Raw genomic sequence first — 20,574 nt, 5'->3', positions numbered from 1 at the left:
TTCTCTAGAATTTTCAGAATCTCCTAAATTTTTAAAACCCTTAAAACATGTAGAATTTGTAGAATCTCTAGAATTTTTATAATTCCTCGAATTTCTATAACCTACAGAACTTCTAGGATTTCCAGACTTTCCAGAGAGCTCCTAGATTCTTTAAAACCTCTAGAGCTTCTAGAATCTTTAGCATCTCTAGAATTGCTGGAACCGCTGTGGATTCTTTGGAATTTTTAGAATCTGTAGAATCTCTAGAATTTTTGGAATTCCTAGAATTTCTCGAATCTTTGAAATCTCTTGAATATTTAGAATCTCCGGAATCTGCAGTACCTAGACAATCCCCAGAACCCCTACAATCTCTAAAACGTCAAGAATTCCTTGAATTTTTAGAATATCTAGAATTGCTGGAATTGCTAAACTCTAAACCCTTGAATTCCTTGGAATGTTTATAACCTCCAGAGTCTTTAACACCTACAGAATCACCAGAAACTTCATAATCTCTAGAATCTCTAAAACCTCTAGAAACTTTAAAGGAAATATGAATTTTGCAATTATAGGGCGGAGCCTAATTGCAAAATTCATAAGGAAATATGGATTTTGCAATTAGGCTCCGCCCCTCGATCTGACAACGAAAGAAAAATTCGTCACAATCGAGAATTGAGATCGGGGCTGGTATGGGTGTGGCCTAATCTTTGGCTTTATTTTTTTCTTAATATACGTAATAGTCTTTGAACGACACGATACTCAACAACGTGTTTTTAATTTCTCGTAGAGAAATAAGGAGTTTGCAGTTAAGCTCCGCCCCCTTGGCTCACGACGAATAAAGAAAATCATCACAATTGAGATAGGGTGGGTGGGCGGGGTTACATTTTGCTTTGTTTTTCTTAATATGTGTAGACTTAATAAAAAACCCAAAATAGGTTTAAAATTGTAATTTTTTGTAGTAAACAACTTAAGGTTGATTTTGCAAATTTCCTCATGAGAAACTTGGTACATCGTAGAGTAGACGTCAATCGTCGCATTAATTATACGCTCGTGGTAACATAAACATAACCTAAAAATGACTTCCGAAATCCGGCAACTGTGAGTACAACAATACAAATATCCATACACAACCTAAACAAAATTGTACATAGAGCCGAAAAATACATAAGCGACCACAACAACCCCATCACGAAAAAACTGGAATTATTTGGTTCAAAGTTATTTTTGTCCCCACTGACCGAAGATGAGGAATGCCGCAAAGACAAGTTCTTCAAAGACAAAGAAGACTATTTGAAGCACAACCGAGTTGACAGAAGGTTTGTTGCAATGTTGCCATATTTGGATTAATTTTTTATTCAATTAGGGTCGCCCGAGGCGTTGCTGAATGGCTACCACTCCAAAACCAGGCAAAAGTGACCAAAATCGTGGGCGCGTTGGCCAATTTCGGGGTCCAGAACAAAGACGGGAAATTCTTGAACGCAGAAGAGGCGCTGTTTCTCTTGGAAATAGTAATGTTGCCTAGTGTGTGTTCGAATGTGTGAAAACTGTTGGTTGTAGAATAAGTTGGAGTTGGTTTGTAACGACGTTCCTATGGGGATTGAGGAGGCGTACAAGAATATTAGGTGCTTGAAGAAATATTTGGCGTATAAACAGCTGGCTTTGCATGGGTGTAAATTGAAGACTCCTGTGTTAAAAAATTCAAGACAGACAGAAGAAGTAGAGGAACAAGATGGACCTCCCACAAAAGTTGCAAAAATAGATGAAAATGTAGACCAAGCAACTGAAGTTTTGGAAAAATTGAGGCAAAATGCGCCAAAGACTTTTCAAGCAAGGGATAGTTTGAAAAAAGCGGCTGATTTTGACGTGAATATGCCGACTTGTCGCGAAAAATTTGAAAATTTTAATTTAATTGTGTGGTAAGTTACAAGATAATGGATAACACTTCTATTATTATCATTATTATTATTATTATTATTTAGTACAAGTGAAGAATATGCAAGCAATGTTGACGAAGACAATTTAAATGTTTTTGCTCTGAACTCGGATGGCGACGTCTCGTTTTATAAATTTTATAACACAAATATACCCATCTTGTAATTTTTAAACACTTATTAAAAAAATAAAAAAGACAGCGCTGGCAGTGACCGGACGCCGTAATTGACAGACCGCGCCGACCTAACCTTGAGTCCCCTCCTGCCCGCTTCGTTATCGAAATCTGGAAATTTTTGGAATTTCTAGAATCTTTAAACATCTAAAGAATCACCAGAATCTTCATAATCTCTAGAATCTCTAAAATCTTTAGAACTTGCAACTTTAAAATTTATAGAATTTTTCGGATTTCTAAAATTTTTCAAAGCTTTAGAATCTCTAATCCCTAGATTTACTGGAACCGCTTGAGTTAGATTTCTTGGAGTCTTCAGAACCATTAGAATTTTCAGAATCTTCAGCATTTCTAGAATCTCCCAGAACCTCTAGAAGCTCTAAAACTACTACAATATCTAGAATTTCTGGAACCGGTATACTCTAAAACTTTAGATTTCTTGGACTCTTTAGAATTTTTAACATTTTCGGAATCTAGAAAATTTTAAGAATTTTTGGAATTGCTAGAATTCCTCGAATCTTTATAATCTGCAGAAGTTTTAGCATTTCCAGACTTTTTGATTCTTCAAAGCCTCTAGAGCGTCTAGAATCTTTAGAATCTCTAGAGTTGCTGGAACCGCTGTGGATTTCTTGAACTTTTATGACCTGTAGAATCTCTAGAATCTTTAGAATTTTCGGAATTTCTCGAATCTTTAGAATCTCTAATCTCTATAATTGCTGAAACTTCTAAACTCTAAACCCTTGAATTGCTTGAAATGTTTAGAATGTCCAGAATCTTTAACTAACATCTACAGAATCACCAGAATCCCCATAATCTCTAGAATCTCTAAAATCTCTAGAAGTTGTAGAGACTTTAAAATTTCTAGAATTTTTTGGATCTCTAAAATTTTTCGAAGCTTTAGAATCTCTAGTACCTAGAATTACTGGAACCACTTGAGTTGGATTTCTTGGAGTCTTTAGGACCATTAAACTCTATTACTTTGGATTTCTTGAACTCTTTAGAATCTTTAACATCTTCAGAATCAAGAACATTTTTAGAATTTCTAGCATCATTAGAGTCTTTGGAACCATTAGAATTTTCAGAATCTTCAGCATTTCTAGAATCTCCCAGAACTTCTATACTAGAAGCTCTAAAACTACTACAATATCTAGAATTTCAGGAATCGGTATACTCTAAAACTTTAGAGTTCTTGGACTCTTTAGAATTTTTAATATCTTCAAAATATCGAAAATTCCAAGAATTTCTAGAATCTTTTTTATTCTCTCGAATTTTTGCAATTTTTAGAATTTCTTGAATCCTCAGAACTTCTAGAATCTTCAGAATTCAGAAAGTTTTGCCTCTCCATAATTTTCTCTATAATGTCTAGAACCTCTAGAATCTTCAGAATGTTCAAAATTTCTAGAACTCTTAAAATATGAATCCTTAGAATTTCTACAATCTCTGGAATTTCTAGAATTCCTCGAATCTTTATAATCTGCAGAAGTTTTAGCATTTCCAGAATTTCCAGAGCTTCTAGATTCTTTAAAACCTCTAGAGCGTCTAAAATCTTTAGGTTCTCTAGAACTGCTGGAACCGCTGTAGATTTCTTGGAACTTTTATGATCTGTAGAATCTTTAGAATTTTTAGAATTTTCGGAATTTCTCGAATCTTTAGAATCTCTAATCTCTAGAATTGCTGGAACTTCTAAACTCTAAACCCTTGAATTGCTTGAAATGTTTAGAATCATCATAATCTCTAGTATCTCTAAAACATCTAGAACCTTTAGAAACTTAAAAATTTCTAGAATTGATGGAACTGTTAAACTCTAAAACTTTGGATTTCTTAAAATCTCTAGGATTTTTAGAATCTTCAAAATCTCAAATACCTCCAGAATCTTTAGACTGCCTAGAAATTTTCGAATTTTTAGAATTTTTAAAATCTCTAAAATGGCTGGAACTGCAAAACTCTAAACCCTTGAATTTATTGGAATCTACACAATCACCAGAATCTTCATAAACTCTAGAATCTCTAAAATTTCTAGAACTTGTAGAAACTTTAAAACTTCTAGAATCTTTCGGATTTCTAAAATTTTTCGAAGCTTTAGAATCTCTAATCTCTAGAATTACTGGAACCGTTTGAGTTGGATTTCTTGGGGTCTTTAGAACCATTAAACTCTTAAATTTTGGATTTCTTGAACTCTTTAGAATCTTTAACATCTTCAGAATCTAGAAAATTTTAAGAATTTCTAGCATCATTAGTCTCTCGAATTTTTGAAATTTTTAGAATTTGTTGAATCCTTAGAATCTCCTGAATCTTTAGAACCTCTAGAATCCAGAATCTTTTGCCTCTCCATAATTTTCTCTAGAATTTTCAGTATTTTCCAAAATTTCTAGAACCCTTAAAACATGTAGAATTTCTAGAATCTCAAGAATTTCTAGAATTCCTCGAATTTCTATAATCTATAGAACTTCTACCATTTCCAGAGCTTCTAGATTATTTAAAGCCTCTAGAGCATCTAGAATCTTTAGAATCTCTAAAATTGCTGGAATGGCTGTGGATTTCTTGGAACTTATAGGATCTGTAAAATCTCTAACTAGAATCTTTGGAATTTCTAGCATTTCTGGAATTTCTCGAATCTTTAGAATCTCTAAGCTCTAAAATTAATGAAACAGCTAGACTCTAAAACTTTGGATTTCTTAAAATCTTTAGAATCTTCAAAATTTCTAAAACCTCCAGAATCTTTAGAATATTCCTATAATTACTAGAACCGCTTGAGTTGGATTTCTTGGAGTCTTTAGAAGCATTTGAATTTCCGAAATATTTAGCATCTCTATAACCTCCCAGAACCTCTAGAAGCTCTAAAACTTTAGAATCTCCTGGATCTTTAGAATCCAGAATCTTTTGCCTTCCCATAATTTTCTCTAGAATTTTCAGAATCTCAAAAATTTCTAAAACCCTTAAAACAAGTAGAATTTGTAGAGTTTCTATGATTCCTCGAATTTCTATAACCAACAGAACTTCTAGCATTTCCAGACTTTCCAGAGCTTTTAGATTCTTTAAAACCTCTAGAATCTTTAGCATCTCTAGAATTGCTGGAACCGCTGTGGATTTCTTGGAATTTTTAGGATCTGTAGAATCTCTAGAATTTTTGTAATTCCTAGAACTTCTCGAATCTTTAAAATCTCTAGAATATCTAGAATCTCCAGAATCTTCAGTACCTAGAGAATCCCCAGAACCTCTACAATCTCTAAAACGTCAAGAATTCCTTGAATTTTTAGAATATCTAGAATTGCTGGAATTGCTAAACTCTAAACCCTTGAATTTCTTGGAATGTTTATAACCTCCAGAGTCTTTAACACCTACAGAATCACCAGAAACTTCATAATCTCTAGAATCTCTAAAACTCTCAATTGTGCTGACTTTTTTTATTCGTAGAAACTTAAAACACATTTAAAATGGTAAACTTTTGTAAGGAAATATGGATTTTGCAATTAGGCTCCGCCCCTCGATCTGACAACGAATGAAAAATTCATCACAACCGAGAATTGAGATCGGGGCTCGTATGGGTGGGACCTAATCTTTGGCTTTATTTTTTTCTTAATATACGTAATAGTCTTTGAACAACACGATACTCAACAACGTGTTTTTAATTTCTCGTAGAGAAATACGGAGTTTGCAGTTAAGCTCCGCCCTCTTGGCTCACGACGAATAAAAAAATCACCACAATTGAGACAGGGTGGGTGGGTGGGGCTACATTTTGCTTTGTTTTTCTTAATTTGTGTAGACTTAATAAAAAAACTCAAAATAGGTTTAAAATGGTACATTTTTGTAGTAATCAACTTAAGGTCCATTTTGCAAGTTTCGTCATGAGAAACTTGGTACATCGCAGAGTAGACGTCAATCATCGCATTAATTATACGCTCGTGGTAACATAAACATAACCTAAAAATGACTTCCGAAATCCGGCAACTGTGAGTACAACAATACAAATATCCATACACAAACTAAACAAAATTGTACACAGAGCCGAAAAATACATAAGCGACCACAACAACCCCATCACGAAAAAACTGGAATTATTTGGTTCAAAGTTGTTTTTGTCGCCACTGACCGAAGATGAGGAATGCCGCAAAGACAAGTTCTTCAAAGATAAAGAAGACTATTTGAAGCACAACCGAGTTGACAGAAGGTTTGTTGCAATCTTGCCATACTTGGATTGAATTTAATTCAATTAGGGTTGCCCGAGGCGTTGCTGAATGGCTACCACTCCAAAACCAGGCAAAAGTGACCAAAATCGTGGGCGCGTTGGCCAATTTCGGGGTCCAGAACAAAGACGGGAAATTCTTGAACGCAGAAGAGGCGCTGTTTCTCGTGGAAATAGTAATGTTGCCTAGTGTGTGTTCGAATGTTTCAAAAACTGTTAGTTGTAGAATAAGTTGGAGTTGGTTTGTAACGACGTTCCTATGGGGATTGAGGAGGCGTACAAGAATATTAAATGTTTGAAAAAATACTTGGCGTATAAACAGCTAGCTTTGCATGGGTGTAAATTGAAGACTCCTGTGTTAAAAAATTCAAGACAGACAGAAGAAGTAGAGGAAGAAGATGGACCTCCCACAAAAGTTGCAAAAATAGATGAAAATGTTGACCAAGCAACTGAAGTTTTGGAAAAATTGAGGCAAAATGCGCCACAGACTTTTCAAGCTAGGGATAGTTTGAAAAAAGCGGCTGATTTTGACGTGAATATGCCGACTTGTCGCGAAAATTTAGAAAATTTTAATTTAATTGTGTGGTAAGTGGTAAGAAAATTGATAACACTTATTATTATTATTATTGTTTTTAGTACAAGTGAAGATTATACAAGCAATGTTGACGAAGACAATTTAAATGTTTTTGCTCTGAACTCGGACGGCGACGTCTCGTTTTATAAATTTTATAACACAAATATACCCATCTTGTAATTTTTGAACACTTTATAAAAATAAAAAGACAGCGCTGCGCAGTGACCGGACGCCGTAATTGACAGCCCGCGCCGACCTAACCTTGAATCCCCTCCTGCCGCTTCGTTATCGAAATCTGGAAATCCGCATGACGAAACACTTTCCCAGCTCCCGGCAGGTCACATTTTTCAGTTCAACAACATTTTCGAAGGTTTCCTTTGTGAGCACGTGCATATTTAATTTTTAACGTCAAAACAAACAGTAAGTTACATACATACAGCGTCCCCTAACTTTAACTTTGTGTTGTCTCCCTCACCTAACGATGGGCTTATTCGCTTTTTTCAATACGATATATTGTCAAGTCTCGGCTGCTTTTTCCATCCTGCTCAGCAAGGTAATGGGCGTTTTTAATTCCAAGCTACCCATAGACATGACGGCGCCGAAAGCCCAACTGGTCAAGGACTTGATCAAAAGCGACACGGTTGTCATCTTCTCCAAGAGCTATTGCCCCTATTGTAGGTTAGCCAAGGAGGTGTTTGACAACTTGAAGCAGAAGTTTACCGCGATTGAGTTGGATCAGAGGGACGACTGCGACGAGATCCAGGCGATCCTGGGGGAGATCACCGGAGCCAAAACGGTAAGAACGAGCGCGGGGAGTGGCCAAGGTTAGTGAGTGTGGCTTGTTTCAGGTGCCTAGGGTTTTCGTTAAAGGAGAATGCCTAGGAGGGGGTTCAGACGTCAAAGCCTTGTATGACAAGGGTGAACTACAAAAGTATTTTGCTTAAGGCCATATAATACTTAGGTTTATAACCACATGCAATACAGTCCTCGTTTTTACAAAAATTCTCGTATTGTAACAAATAATTAGAGTTCAATTGTATTCCAATGTTTCGCTTATTGTTTCAATAAATCTGATAGCGTTTATTGTATTCATCACATTGCACCTAACCTAATCTTTCAACTCCCGTTTTTTCCAGTTTTCGCCACTTTAGCAGCCACAGCCCCTTCCGACTCTTCGTGTTTTCTCTTCAAAGTCGAATCTTCTTCACCAAAGACGAGATTTTTGAAAGCCTCGTACTTTTTCGCGTCACTCAGTAGCCCGATTTTCTCGGAAAATTCTTCGTTTTCATTGTCTGGAATTTCTTTCGTACGAATTTTTTCTTCCCGTTCTGAGTGATAATTATTCAAGCGGGCGTTGGCGCTAGCCGAAGTGTCGGTTTTTAGAATCTCGCGTAGCACCATTGTGGCGTACGACGCTGAATCTAAATTGAATTCCAAGATTAGCGCTTTGTAGGCTCCACCTACAACACAAATCGACGACACGGTTGGTTAGCGAAGTTACGCCCACGTTGTGATTGGTTGAACCCACCTGTGACGTCAACTGGCTCCTTTTCCCCTTTCAGTTCTTCAAAGTCGGATCGTATTAGGTTGTAATTGGGGTCGTTGTAGTGCATTATTTTCCAGGAGAGGTTCTGGGCTTGGCCCATGACCTTTCGGTATGCACCGCTCAACGAATATTCCCTATTATTACATAACAGTGTTTACTCTAGTTTTTTTTTTTTTTTTTTTTTATAAATACTTACTTGACTTTTTGGCGGGTCATTTCAAGCGTCAAACCGTATTTTTCGAGCGTTTCTTTATAAAACTCCTCCAGATGTTTCGGATAAGTGACGTCAAACCCTGGCAGCGGCAAAACTATATCATATATGGTATAGTTCGAGCACTCGTTTGAAGCGAGAGCTTTAACTTTTGGTCGTTTGGGGTCAGAGGTTTCCCCGTCCTCTAAATATAAAAAAATCATTTATAAAATCGACCAAATTAACAAATATACCGTTATCGTCGCCATTTTGTTCTTCATTTTCGGCGTACACTAAATCACCTTCCACGACCTCAAGGCCGTATTTTTCTATTCTTTTGGAAACTACGCAATTCCAGACCAAGCTTTGGAACGAGTGGAGGTAAAGCAGTCTTGTGTTTCTCGGTATCTGAAGAAAAATAAAACTACTACATAATTATTATTAATTTTAAATGCGCTAATAATGTAACTAACATAAATTTTTGTTAAACACATTTTCACTTTCATTTTTCAATTATTAATTTAGGGTTATTTCAATTTCCCAATTTTTGGGAAAAAAAAATTTGAGATCACAATTTTCGATTTTTCGTTTCTTCAAATTTTTGAAATGCAATTTTCCGATGTTACAATTTTCATTTTTCCATTTTTCGTTTCCTCAAGTTTTTGATTTTTATTTTTAATTTTCCCGATTTTTTAATTTTTCTTTTCTCGATTTTAGATCACAATTTTATTTTTTGTTTAAATTCCACTATATTTATCAACACAAACTCCATTTCCAATAAAATAAGTCATCAAAAAGAAAACTTGCTAAGAAAAGACTGATTTTGGAAAATGACGTGGACTTTAAGAAAATAGAGGGCAGGTGGGCGGGACTAATATTTGCTAAGATAAGACTGATTTTGGCAGATGATAAATCTTTATGAAAATAGACGGTGGGTGGGCGGGGCTAGTATTTGCTAAGAAAAGACTGGTTTTGGCAAGTGGCATACCTTATAAGAAAATAGAGGTCGGGTTAATATTTCAATTTTTCGTTTTTCCTTTTTCGATTTTACAAGTCTTTGAAATCGCAATTTTTGCTTTTTTCGAGCTTTGAATTTTTCAATTTTTCGTTTCTTGAATTTCTCGATTTTTCAATTGTCGTCCCCTCAATTTTTTAAGTCCTTGATTTTTATCTTTCATTTTCCATTTTTTTATTATCATTTTCTCGATTTCGTATCACAATTCTTCGTTTATTCAATTTTTGTATATTGCAGTTTTTGGATTTGTCAATTATGCGATTTTCCGATTTCTTTAATTTGCAGTATTTCGATTTTACAAAATTTCGCACTTTTTATATTTTTAAGTTTCTCAATTTTTAACTTTTCCATTTTTAAATTTGTCGTTTTTTCAATTTTTTACGTTGTTCATTTCAGATTTTCCAAAGTTTCCGTCTTATACTTTTTCGTTTTTCTTTTGATTTTTTAATTTTACAATTTTTCACTTTAATTTTTTGACTCCAAAAATTTTAACTGCTCATTTTTCAATTTCTCGATTCTTAGATTTTTCAATTTTTTCAATTTTTCGTTCTTGCAGTTTTTCGATTTTACAATTTCTTGATATAATTTTTTAATTTTTCAATTTTTCGTTTCTCGAAATTTTCGATTTTTCAATTTTTCGTACCCTCATTTTTTTTGTCCTTGATTTTTATCTTTTATTTTCCAGATTTTTGTATTACCATTTTCTCGATTTTATATCACAATTCTTCGTTTCTTCATTTTCTTTCTTTTTCAATGTTTACTTCGATTTTGTAATTTTTCGTTTATTTTTTGACTTTTCAATTTTCGGTTTTACAATTCTTAAATTTTTCAATTTTGGAGTTTTTGGATTTCTCAATTATTCGATTTTCCGATTTCTGTAATTTTCAATATTTCGACTTTACAATATTTCGCACTTATCTATTTTTAAGTTACTCAATTTTTAATCTTTCCATTTTTCAATTTGTGGTTTTTCCAATTTTTCAAGTTGTTTATTTGAAATTTTCAGATTTTCCGAAGTATTCGTCTTATACTTTCTCGTTTTTCTTTTGACCAATTTTACAATTTTGAAGTTTTTCATTTTTTGATTCGAAAATTTAGATTGATTTTTCAAATTTTCAATTTCTCGACTTCCAAATTTTCAATTATTCGTTTCTTCAAATTTTCGAATGGCAATTTTCCGTTATTAGGATTTTTCATTTTTCGATTTTTCCATTTTTCGTTTCCTGAATTTATTAAGTTTTTCATTTTTATTTTTCATTTTCCCGATTTTAGATCACAATTTTTCCTTTATTTTTTCAATGTTTCTTTTGATTTTAATTTTTCGTTTATTCAATTTTTCAATTTTCGTTCTGATTTTTCAATTCCTCGATTTTCCAATTTTTTCATTTTTCAATTTTTAAATTTTGCATTTACTAATATTAATTCATTAATTAACTAATTAATTAATTTGAAGTTTTTAAGCATTTTGACCACTTGAAAAAATAAAATTCAATCTTCATCTCACAATAAACAAAATAAGCCTATGAAATTCAAAAGTGGAGGTGTGTGGGATTAGTTTTAAATTTTTTGTTTAGATTCTACTATTTATCAACACAAATTCCATTTTTCATCTAAAAAACTTAGTGATCAAGAAGAAAACTTGCTAAGAAAAGACGTAGACTGTAAAAAAATAGAGGGCGGGTGGGCGGGACTAGTACTTGCTGAGATAAGACTGATTTTGGCAAATGATAAATCTTCTAAGAAAATAGAGGGTGGGTGGGCGGGGCTAGTATTTTCTAAGATAGGACTGATTTTAGCACATGTTATAATATAATCGTTTTTTTCAATTTTTCGTTTCTTCATTTTCTTTGTTTTTTCAATGTTCACTTCGATTTTGTAATTTTTCGTTTATTCAATTTTAGATTTTACAATTCTTGAATTTTTCAATTTTGCAGGTTTTGGATTTCTCAATTATTCGATTTTCCGATTTTTTTAATTTTCAATATTTCGACTTTACAATATTTCGCAGTGTTTCTATTTTTAAGTTTCTCAATTTTTAATCTTTCCATTTTTCAATTTGTCGTTTTTTCAAGTTATTCGTTTCAAATTTTCAGATTTACCAAAGTTTTCGTCTTATACTTTTTCGTTTTTCTTTTGATTTTCTAATTTTCTAATTTTGAAGTTTTTCATTTTTTGATTCGAAAATTTAAATTGTTGATTTTTCAATTTTTCGATTTTAAAATATAAGAATTGAAAAACGGAGACATTCTAAAATGGTAAAAATGAAAAATCGAAACGTTGTAAAAATAAAGAAAATAAAAAAACCGAAACGAAAAATTACAAATCGAAAAATTGAAAAATTAAAAACTGAAAACTCGAGAAATCTTAAATCGAAAAATTGCAAAACCTAAATACTGAAAATTTTTGTGGGTGGGATTGGTTTTACATTTTTCGTTTAGATTCCACTATTTATCAACACAAATTTCCTTTTTCATCCAAAAAAATGAGTGATCAAGAAGAAAACTTGCTAAGATAAGACTGATTTTGGCAAATGACGTAGACTGTAAGAAAACAGAGGGCGGGTGGGCGGGATTAGTATTTTTGCCAAGATAAGATTGACTTTGGCAAATGATAAATCTTCTAAAAAAATAGAGGGTGGGTGGGGCTAGTACTTTCTACGATAACACTGATTTTGACAAATAACATACCTTATAAGAAAATATAACATAATTTTTCAATTTTTCAATTTCTGGACTTCCAAATTTTTCAATTTTTCGTCCCCTCAATTTTTTAAGTCCTTGATTTTTATCTTTCATTTTCGATTTTATATCACAATCATCGTTTCTTCAGTTTCTTTGGTTTTGCAATGTTTACCTCGATTTTGTAATTTTTCGTTTATTCAATTTTTGATTTTTCAATTTTACAATCCTTGAACTTTTCAATTTTGCAGTTTTTGGATTTCCCATTATTAGATTTTCCGATTTCTTTAATTTTCAATATTTCGCACGTTTTCTATTTTTAAGTTTCTCAATTTTTATTCTTTCCATTTTTCAATTTGTCGTTTTTTCAAGTTGTTCATTTCAAATTTTCAGATTTACTAAAGTTTTCGTCTTATACTTTTTCGTTTTTCTTTTGATTTTTCAATTTTTCGATTTTAAAAAACAATAATTGAAAAACGGAGAAATTCTATAATTCTAAAATGGTGGAAAAATCGAGAAACTGAAAAATCTAAAATTTCATATTAAAAAAAAATGTTGAAAATCAGGATATTGAAAAATCGAAATGTTGGAAAAATAAAGAAAATAAAAAACCGAAACGAAAAATTACAAATCGAAAAATTACAAATCGAAAAATTGAAAAATTAAAAATTGTAACTCGAGAAATCTTAAATCGAAAAATTGCAAAATCTAAAAACTGAAAATTTTTTTAGGTGGCATTAGCTTTACATTTTTGGTTTAGATTCCATTATTTATCAACACAAATTCCCTTTTTCATCCAATAAAATGAGTGATCAAGAAGAAAACTTGCTAAGATAAAATTGACTTTGGCAAATGATAAACCTTGTTGAAAATCAGAACATTGAAAAAAGGAAATGTTGTAAAAATAAAGAAAATAAAAACCGAAACTAAAAATTACAAATCGAAAAATTGAAAACTCGAGAAACTTTAAATCGAAAAATTGCAAAACCTAAAAATTGAAAATTTTAAAAGTTGGAAAATTGAAAAACTGAAGAACCAAAAAAATGAAAAATTGAAGGATTGAAAAATTCAAGTCAAAAAAGCTGCAGGAGTGTTAATTACGCCCCTGGTTATAACTTTGAAGAGGTTATCAGAAAACAAAAATCGAAAAAAATTATAATTTTTCAAAAATAAGACAATGAAATTCAAAAGTGGAGGTGGGTGTGATTAGTTTTAAATTTTTTGTTTAGATTCCACTTTTTATCAACACAAATTCCATTTTTCATCCAATAAAATGAGTGATCAAGAATAAAACTTGCTAAGATAAAATTGATTTTGGCAAATGATAAACCTTTTAAGAAAATAAAGGGTGGGTGGGTGGGGCTAGTACTTGCCGAGATAAGGCTGATTTTGGAAAATGACGTAGACTTTAAGAAAATAGAGGGCGTGGACGGAACTAGTTTTTGCTAAGATAAGACTAACTTTGGCAAATGACATATCCTCTAAGAAAATATAATAATATAATAATTTTTTAAGTTTTCAATTTTTGGACTTCCAAATTTTTCAATTTTTCGTTTCTTGAATTTTTCGATTTTTTAATTTTTGGTCCCACTCAATTTTCAAGTCTTTTTTATTTTTCATTTTCCAGATTTTTGTATTATGATTTTCTCGAATTTATATCACAATTCTTAGTTTCTTTATTTTCTTTGCTTTTTCAATATTTACTTCGATTTTGTAATTTTTCGTTTATTCAATTTTTGATTTTTCGATTTTCGATTTTACAATATTTCGTACTTTGTCTATTTTTAATTTTCTCAATTTTTAATCTTTCCATTCTTCAATTTGTCGTTTTTTCAATTTTTCGATTTCCAATTCTTGGATTTACAATTTTTCGATATCAGTTTTAATAATTTTTTTTTTGCTGAAACATTGAAAAATTGAAAATGTGAAAAATCTAAAAATTGTAGAGAGGAAAAATTGAAAAATTGTAAGTCGAAAAATAGAAGCAACGCAAAATCTAAAAACTAAAAAATCAGAAAAAATGGAAAAATAAAAAACTGCAAAAACGAAAAATTGCAAATCGAAGAACTAAAGAAACGAAAAATCGAAACACTGAAAAACAAAAAATCCAGAAACTTAAAAATCAAAAAAAATGCATGAAAAAGGTTTAAAATGCAATAATGAAAAAATCATTCTAATTATAAAATTGCAAATTAAAAATTGAAGAAACTAAAAATTAAAAAATCGAAAAGTTGAATACCGAAAAATTACAAATCGAATAATAATTAATTAAAGAATCCAAATTGACAAATTTCCTATTGAAAAAAAGAATATTTATAAAATCAGAACGTTGAAAAACCAAAAAATTGAAAGCATATCGAAAATAAAAAACCGAAACGAAAACTTGCAAATCGAAAATTTGGAGACATGTCAAAAACTGAAAAATCGAAAAAATTGAGAAACAAAAATTTCAAAACTGATGAAATTGCAAAACGAAAAATTTCCAAAATCAAAAAATTGAAACATCCAAAAGCTGGAAAATCGAGAAACTGAAAAATTTTTAAATGAAAACTCGAAGCGTTGCATATCGTAGAATTGAAGAAACAAATAAAACGAAAAACTGGAAAATTGCAAATCATAAGACACGAAAAATTTACTAAAGTGAAATTGAAAAAAACAAAAATTATAAAATCGGAACATTGAAAAATTGAAAACTGCAGAAATTTTGAATCGAAAAATGAAAAATTGAAAAATCGTAAAACGAAAAATTGAAGAAACGTAGAATTGAAAAAATTAAGATCTGAACGAAAAATTTCAAATCGAAAACCTCAAGAAACAAAAAAAGAAAGAAAAATTGCACAGAAAGTGTAGCCCAAAATCGAAAAACTAAAAATTGATGAATTGAATAATTTAAAACTGAAAAAAATCGATAGATAAATCGAAAAATCCAGAAACTGAATAATCAAAAAATCGAAACATCAAAACTGAAAAATCTAAAAGTTAAAAATTCGAAAAACTGAGATATGGAAATAACGAAGAACAGAAAAAAACGGAAAATCGAAACACAAAAAAATGAGAAAATTGAAAAATCCAAAAACTGAAAAATCGAAACATCAAAAAATCCTAGATTCGAAAATTTAGAACTGCCAAAAATTTTTGGAATGGTAAACAAGGAGATTTTGGATTTTATTGATTTGAAAAATTGAAAAATCGTAAAACTGAAACATCGGAAAATTGAGGAATCGAAAAATTAAAGAATCGAAAAACTGTAAAATCCCAACACTGAAATTTGGAAAAATTGAGTACGTAATCAGAAAACTGAATATAGGGAAATTGAAGCTCACAGTAAATAAAAGAAGACAATGAAATTCAACTTTTTAAATTTCTCAATTTTTAAGCCTTGGGTTTTTCAATTTTTCATTTCTTCAATTGTTCAACTTCTTGATTTCCAATTTTTAGACTTTTCAAAGTTTTCATTTTACTTTTAAGTTGAAAAATGAAAAAATCAAAAATCGAAGAAAAAAATTGGAAAAAACGGGAAATTGCAAAATAGAAAAAATGGAAAATCGAAAAACTGAGTATCGAAGAACTGAAGAAACGAAAAATTGAAACATTGAAAAAGTAAAAATCAAAAAAACTTGTGAATCAAAAAATTGAAAAGAAGAAAAAAAAGAATCAAATCGAAAAATTGGAAAACTCAAAAATTGTAAAACCGAAAAATTAAAGAATCGTCAAAATTGCAAAGTCGAAAAACTGTAGCATGAGATGATTGAAAAATTGAGAAATCGAATTAATGAAAGTTTTAAAATACAATAATTGAAAACCGGAAAAATTCTAAAGTGGTAAAAATGAAAAATCGAGAAACTGAAAAATCTAAAATTTCGCATTAAAACAAAAAAAGTTGAAAATCAGGACATTGAAAAAAGGAAATGTAAAAATAAAGAAAATTAAAAAAACCGAAACGAAAAATTACAAATCCAAAAATTGAAAACTCGAGAAATTTTAAATCGAAAAATTGCAAAACCAAAAATTGAAAATTTTAAAAGTTGGAAAATTGAGAAACTGGAAGATCTAAAATTAAAAAACTTGAAAAATTGTAAATCGAAAAACTGAAGGGCCAAAAAAAATTAAAAATTGAAGAATTGAGTGTTAATTACGTAAATAAGCCAATGAAATTTAAAAGTGGGGGTGGGTGGGATTAGTTTTACATTTGTTGTTTAGATTACACTATTTATCAACACAAATTCCATTTTTCATCAAAAAAAACGAGTGACCAAGAAGAAAACTTGCTAAGATAAAATTGATTTTGGCAGATGATAAACCTTCTAAGAAAACAGAGGGTGGGTGGGCGGGACTAGTATTTGCTAAGATAACGACAAAAATAGTGCATACTTACACTTGACAAGGCATTGACATAGTCATTCGCGTGCCCCTTACTCAACCCCGACAACAACAAATACTCAATACTTGTCTTCCTGTTGTCATCAAACTCCTCCAGCGCTTTAGACGCGTCTCCCGTCTCCGCATACACTTTCTTGGCTTTCGTGATCGGAAAATCGGCCCTATCGGACTCCGTCGGTTTCAAGATAATCTCGCAAGCCTGAAACCAACAAACTCACAAACAAACCAACACCTCATCACTACACAACCTCTTTCCAATTGCCTAGAAGCAACTGCACCCCGATAGCAAAAGTGGGCACTTCTTTATCGTTCCCGAACCTCTGCAACCCGTAATAATTAATAAACCCCTTCTCCTTGAGACCCTGCAGCGCCTGTTCAATCAACCCGTCATCCCCAGCCACGTTCCTCAACGCTATCCTAAATTTGTTCCCTTTGAGATCCCCGAGCTTCAACGGCTTATCCTTGAACGCGATATTGCCGATTTTGACGCCCCACAAAGACTTAGTTTTTATTATAAGCTTCCACGGTTCGACTTTCTTCACCGAAAACCACTGCGTCGTTTTCGCTCTTTTGTCTTTAACACCCGCATACGCGAAACTTGAAGCCGGGATTCTTAAACAACTCGCGATTTTTAAAGTCGCGTCTAACGTGTCTCGAGATTCTTTGTACACCAGAAAGTGCACGTATTCCCCCCTGTCTTTCGGCCAGTTGAACCCCCTGTCCCCCTTTCCGTCGAACTTCGTAAAAACCATCTTCTTGGTCTCGCCTTCGGTTACTGTAGTCCCCACGATTTTCCTCCCGAAGGCCTTCTTCAAACCCTCGTGAATCTCGGCTCTTTGCTCTTTGGCTAAGTTGGTGGCATCCAGTTCGACTTTAGTGGGTTCTGACGACTGAAGCATGGTTTTAATGTCGTCCCATGTGTTTTGCGGGATTTGGGGCAAGGGAGTCTCTGAAGGGGGTTCCGCTTGGGGTTTGGTGTCTTCGCAGTCTTTGGGTATTTGTTGGTTTGTCAGTTTAGCGACGTCGCCGTTCGGGTCGATTTCGTTGACTTGGAAGTCGGAAAATCGGGCTTTGATCACGGCGGAGAACCCGTCAAGGGGGCTTATGAACTGGGTGATACCCACGTCGCTTTCTTGCAGCTGGTTTTGGTGCTGGTACTCTTTACGGGGGGCCGGTTTTGCGTGGAAGCGACCTGGGGGCTTCTTGCCAGTGCGTGGTTTCGGCATTATCGTGGGGTGCACTGCATTAAGTTAATTGTCGGTTCTAACCACAAACACGTGTTCTAAGTAAGAAAAGAGAAAGTCGATTTTGGTGAAATAATGTGACAACTGACAAGTGACGTATGGTGCTGTGACAGCTGTGGAACTTTTGCCACTTCCACGAAAATGGAAATAGTCGGATAGGCAACACTTAATACATCACACTAATAATATTAAGCGTTTAGTTAAGTTATTTAATTACCACTCAAGTAAACTAACATATTTTTCGAATAATAAGGTAATTCGACTTAAAACAGACCCAACGAATTAATGACCAATTTTTTCTTTGTAGCTCCCATTTGTACATAACCTCACTTTACAACAATGTTTGAACCTTTGGCAACAGAAACCCTACAACAACATTACCAATGCGCGTCAGAGATCCTACAACCCTACACCTGCCGAAAGTGTTGTTTTCGCACCCAATTCAAAGTCTATTACCACAACCATGACCACAAAATACAAGCAATATCACCCATTCCCACTGAACACTTGTGTCGAAAGTGCAAGTTTCGTTCTCATTCCATTGTCGTCTTCACGAATCACGCCTACAAAAAGTGCACGAAAGACTACTCGCCTGAAGATTCCGAAGCCAAAGTGAACAAGGTTCAAGACAAGAAGGTAGAACCGTCCAAACGGTTTGCTTGCAAGCAGTGTCCGTTTTTGGCAAATCGCCCCAATGGGTTAGCTATTCACGTTAAACACAAACACTTGGATGTTATACAGTGTGATAAGTGTGATTTTACCACTACTCAGAAAACTGTGCTGAATAAACATAGGAAGGTGATGCATAAGGATATGGGGTTCATCAGGTGGCTGGATTGCAATATGTGCGATTTTAAGACGAAGTTGTCTCAGGAGTTCCAGGATCATGTTAAGAACGGACATCCGACAAATGCGTTGTCGAGGCGGTGTCACTTGTGTGGGTGCCAGACGAGGACTAACGAGAACTACACGTATCATAGACTTAGTCATCAAGTGTGATCAGTGGTGTATGTTAAATAATTGAATCATTTTTCGTTTATGACTATAGTTTTAAATAACTGAATAAAGAATATCTTTTTGTGATGTATGCAACCAACATTGCAATTATTAAAGATAAAACCACCTGAATCAACATTGATATAAATGTTATTGAAGATCCTACTGTATATTTTTATTTATCGAGCATTTTGACAGGCTCCGCCCACTGTCACTGAACACGCCTTTGGTTCTCGACGATAAAAAAAATCATCACAATTGAGATAGGGCGGGTGGGCGGGGCTTACATTTTGTCTTTTTTTCTTAAAATGTGTAGTCATCTTTTCACAACAAGAAACTTAAAGCATGTTTAAAATGCTAAATTTGTATAGTGAAATATCGATTTTGCAATTACCCTCCGCTCCTCGCTCTGACAACGAATGAAAAATTCATCACGATTGCGATCACGACGGATGGGTGGGGCTTCTCTTTTAATTTTCTTTTTTAAGTGGAAAAATAAGGATTTTACAATTAAGCTCCGCCCCTCGGCTTATAACGAAAAAAAATCATCAGAATCGAATATATTTTGCATTTTTGTCTTAATATACATACATAGCCATCTTTTCACAATAAGAAACTTAAAACATGCTTAAAATGGGTCATTTTTGCAAGGAAGTATGAATTTCGCAATTATGGGGCGGAGCCTAATTGCAAAATCAATTTCCTTATACATACAAATTGTCCATTTTAAACATGTTTTAAGTTTCATGTTGTGAAAAGAAGTCTACAAATATTAAAACAAAAGGGCAAAATGTAAGCCCGCCCACCCGCCCTATCTCAATTGTGATGATTTTTATTTTTAATTTCCAGAATCTTGAGCATCTCTTGAACTCTTTAGAATCTTTCACATCTTCAGAATCTTGAATCCTTAGAGTCTCCTGAATCCTTAGAACTTCTAGAATCTTTTGCCTCTCCATAATTTTCTCTAGAATGTGTAGAGCCTCTAGAATTTTCAGAACCTCCAAAATTTCTAGAATCCTTAAAACATGTAGAGTTTCTAGAATCTTTAGAATTTTTGGAATTTCTAGAGTTCCTCGAATCATGTACAACCTCTAGAATCCCTAAGTCTCTAGAATCTTTAGAATCTCTAGAATTGCTGAAAGACTTTAAAACTTTTGATGTCTTAAAATCATTAGGATCTTTGGAATTTCCAAAATGGAATTTTTCGAAGTGTTAGCATCTCTAAAATTGCTGTAAGCCCTAAACTCTAAACCCCTGAATTTATTGGAATCTCTTCATAAATCTCTAGAATCTCTAAAATCACTAGAACTTGTAGAAACTTTAAAATTTCTAGAATTTTTCAGATTTCTAAAATATTTCGAGGCTTTAGAATCTCTAATCCGTAGAATTAGAGAATTGGAGTCTTTAGAACCATTAGAATTTCGGGAATCTTTAGCATCTCTAGAATTTTCCAGAACCTCTAGAAGCTCTAAAACCACTAGCACCTCTAGAATTTTTAGAATTTCTAGAATTTCTGGAACGGTAAACTCGAAAATTTTGAATTTCTTGGACTCTTTAGAATGTGTAACAGCTTCAGAATCTCGAAAATTTCAAGAATTTTTAGAATCTTTAGTCTCTCAAATTTTTGGAATTTTTGATATTTCTTGAATCCTTAGAATCTCCAGAATCTTTTCCCTCTCCATAATTTTTTC

General features: G+C 32.9%; 5 protein-coding genes across 7 annotated transcripts; 4 read left to right on the top strand and 1 right to left on the bottom strand.

Annotated features, from left to right (window-relative positions):
• The first annotated feature begins 899 nt into the window (after nucleotides 1-899).
• On the top strand, nucleotides 900-2,074 carry LOC135132526 (uncharacterized). Its single transcript, XM_064060649.1, has 5 exons — nucleotides 900-1,074; nucleotides 1,128-1,292; nucleotides 1,340-1,484; nucleotides 1,534-1,892; nucleotides 1,956-2,074. The coding sequence occupies exons 1-5, from the start codon at nucleotides 1,052-1,054 to the stop codon at nucleotides 2,071-2,073; spliced, it is 810 nt and encodes a 269-aa protein (XP_063916719.1). The 5' UTR covers nucleotides 900-1,051; the 3' UTR covers nucleotide 2,074.
• A 3,768-nt stretch (nucleotides 2,075-5,842) lies between these two features.
• Nucleotides 5,843-7,059, top strand: LOC135131947 (uncharacterized). The gene is made up of 5 exons (XM_064059817.1): nucleotides 5,843-6,027; nucleotides 6,081-6,245; nucleotides 6,292-6,436; nucleotides 6,487-6,845; nucleotides 6,897-7,059. Exons 1-5 carry the CDS (start codon nucleotides 6,005-6,007, stop codon nucleotides 7,012-7,014), a joined length of 810 nt encoding a protein of 269 aa, XP_063915887.1. The 5' UTR covers nucleotides 5,843-6,004; the 3' UTR covers nucleotides 7,015-7,059.
• Nucleotides 7,060-7,110: 51 nt separating this feature from the next.
• On the top strand, nucleotides 7,111-7,917 carry LOC135131952 (uncharacterized). 3 transcript variants are annotated; one of them, XM_064059826.1, is made up of 3 exons: nucleotides 7,111-7,254; nucleotides 7,412-7,630; nucleotides 7,683-7,917. In XM_064059826.1, exons 2-3 carry the CDS (start codon nucleotides 7,424-7,426, stop codon nucleotides 7,776-7,778), a joined length of 303 nt encoding a protein of 100 aa, XP_063915896.1. In that variant the 5' UTR covers nucleotides 7,111-7,254; nucleotides 7,412-7,423; the 3' UTR covers nucleotides 7,779-7,917. The 3 variants fall into 3 exon arrangements, with proteins under 3 accessions (XP_063915896.1, XP_063915895.1, XP_063915894.1); XM_064059825.1 differs by having other exon boundaries at nucleotides 7,113-7,254; nucleotides 7,422-7,630; XM_064059824.1 differs by lacking the exon at nucleotides 7,111-7,254 and having other exon boundaries at nucleotides 7,301-7,630.
• LOC135131941 (pseudouridylate synthase 7 homolog) lies at nucleotides 7,769-18,038 on the bottom strand. Its single transcript, XM_064059810.1, has 6 exons — nucleotides 16,892-18,038; nucleotides 16,639-16,842; nucleotides 8,825-8,978; nucleotides 8,577-8,775; nucleotides 8,363-8,514; nucleotides 7,769-8,294 (listed from the first exon to the last, which is right to left on the bottom strand). Exons 1-6 carry the CDS (start codon nucleotides 17,867-17,869, stop codon nucleotides 7,951-7,953), a joined length of 2,031 nt encoding a protein of 676 aa, XP_063915880.1. The 5' UTR covers nucleotides 17,870-18,038; the 3' UTR covers nucleotides 7,769-7,950.
• On the top strand, nucleotides 18,037-18,983 carry LOC135131949 (zinc finger protein 142-like). The gene is made up of 2 exons (XM_064059821.1): nucleotides 18,037-18,140; nucleotides 18,195-18,983. Exon 2 carries the CDS (start codon nucleotides 18,227-18,229, stop codon nucleotides 18,884-18,886), a length of 660 nt encoding a protein of 219 aa, XP_063915891.1. The 5' UTR covers nucleotides 18,037-18,140; nucleotides 18,195-18,226; the 3' UTR covers nucleotides 18,887-18,983.
• Nucleotides 18,984-20,574: the final 1,591 nt, after the last annotated feature.

Source organism: Zophobas morio, unplaced genomic scaffold, assembly GCF_036711695.1.
Source record: "Zophobas morio isolate AGI-343-1 ecotype UQ-CSIRO unplaced genomic scaffold, CSIRO_AGI_Zmor_V1 ptg000021l, whole genome shotgun sequence".
Lineage (NCBI taxonomy): Eukaryota > Metazoa > Arthropoda > Insecta > Coleoptera > Tenebrionidae > Zophobas > Zophobas morio.
Note: the sequence above shows the minus strand (reverse complement) of the source record. Positions and strands in the feature narration are given on the sequence as shown.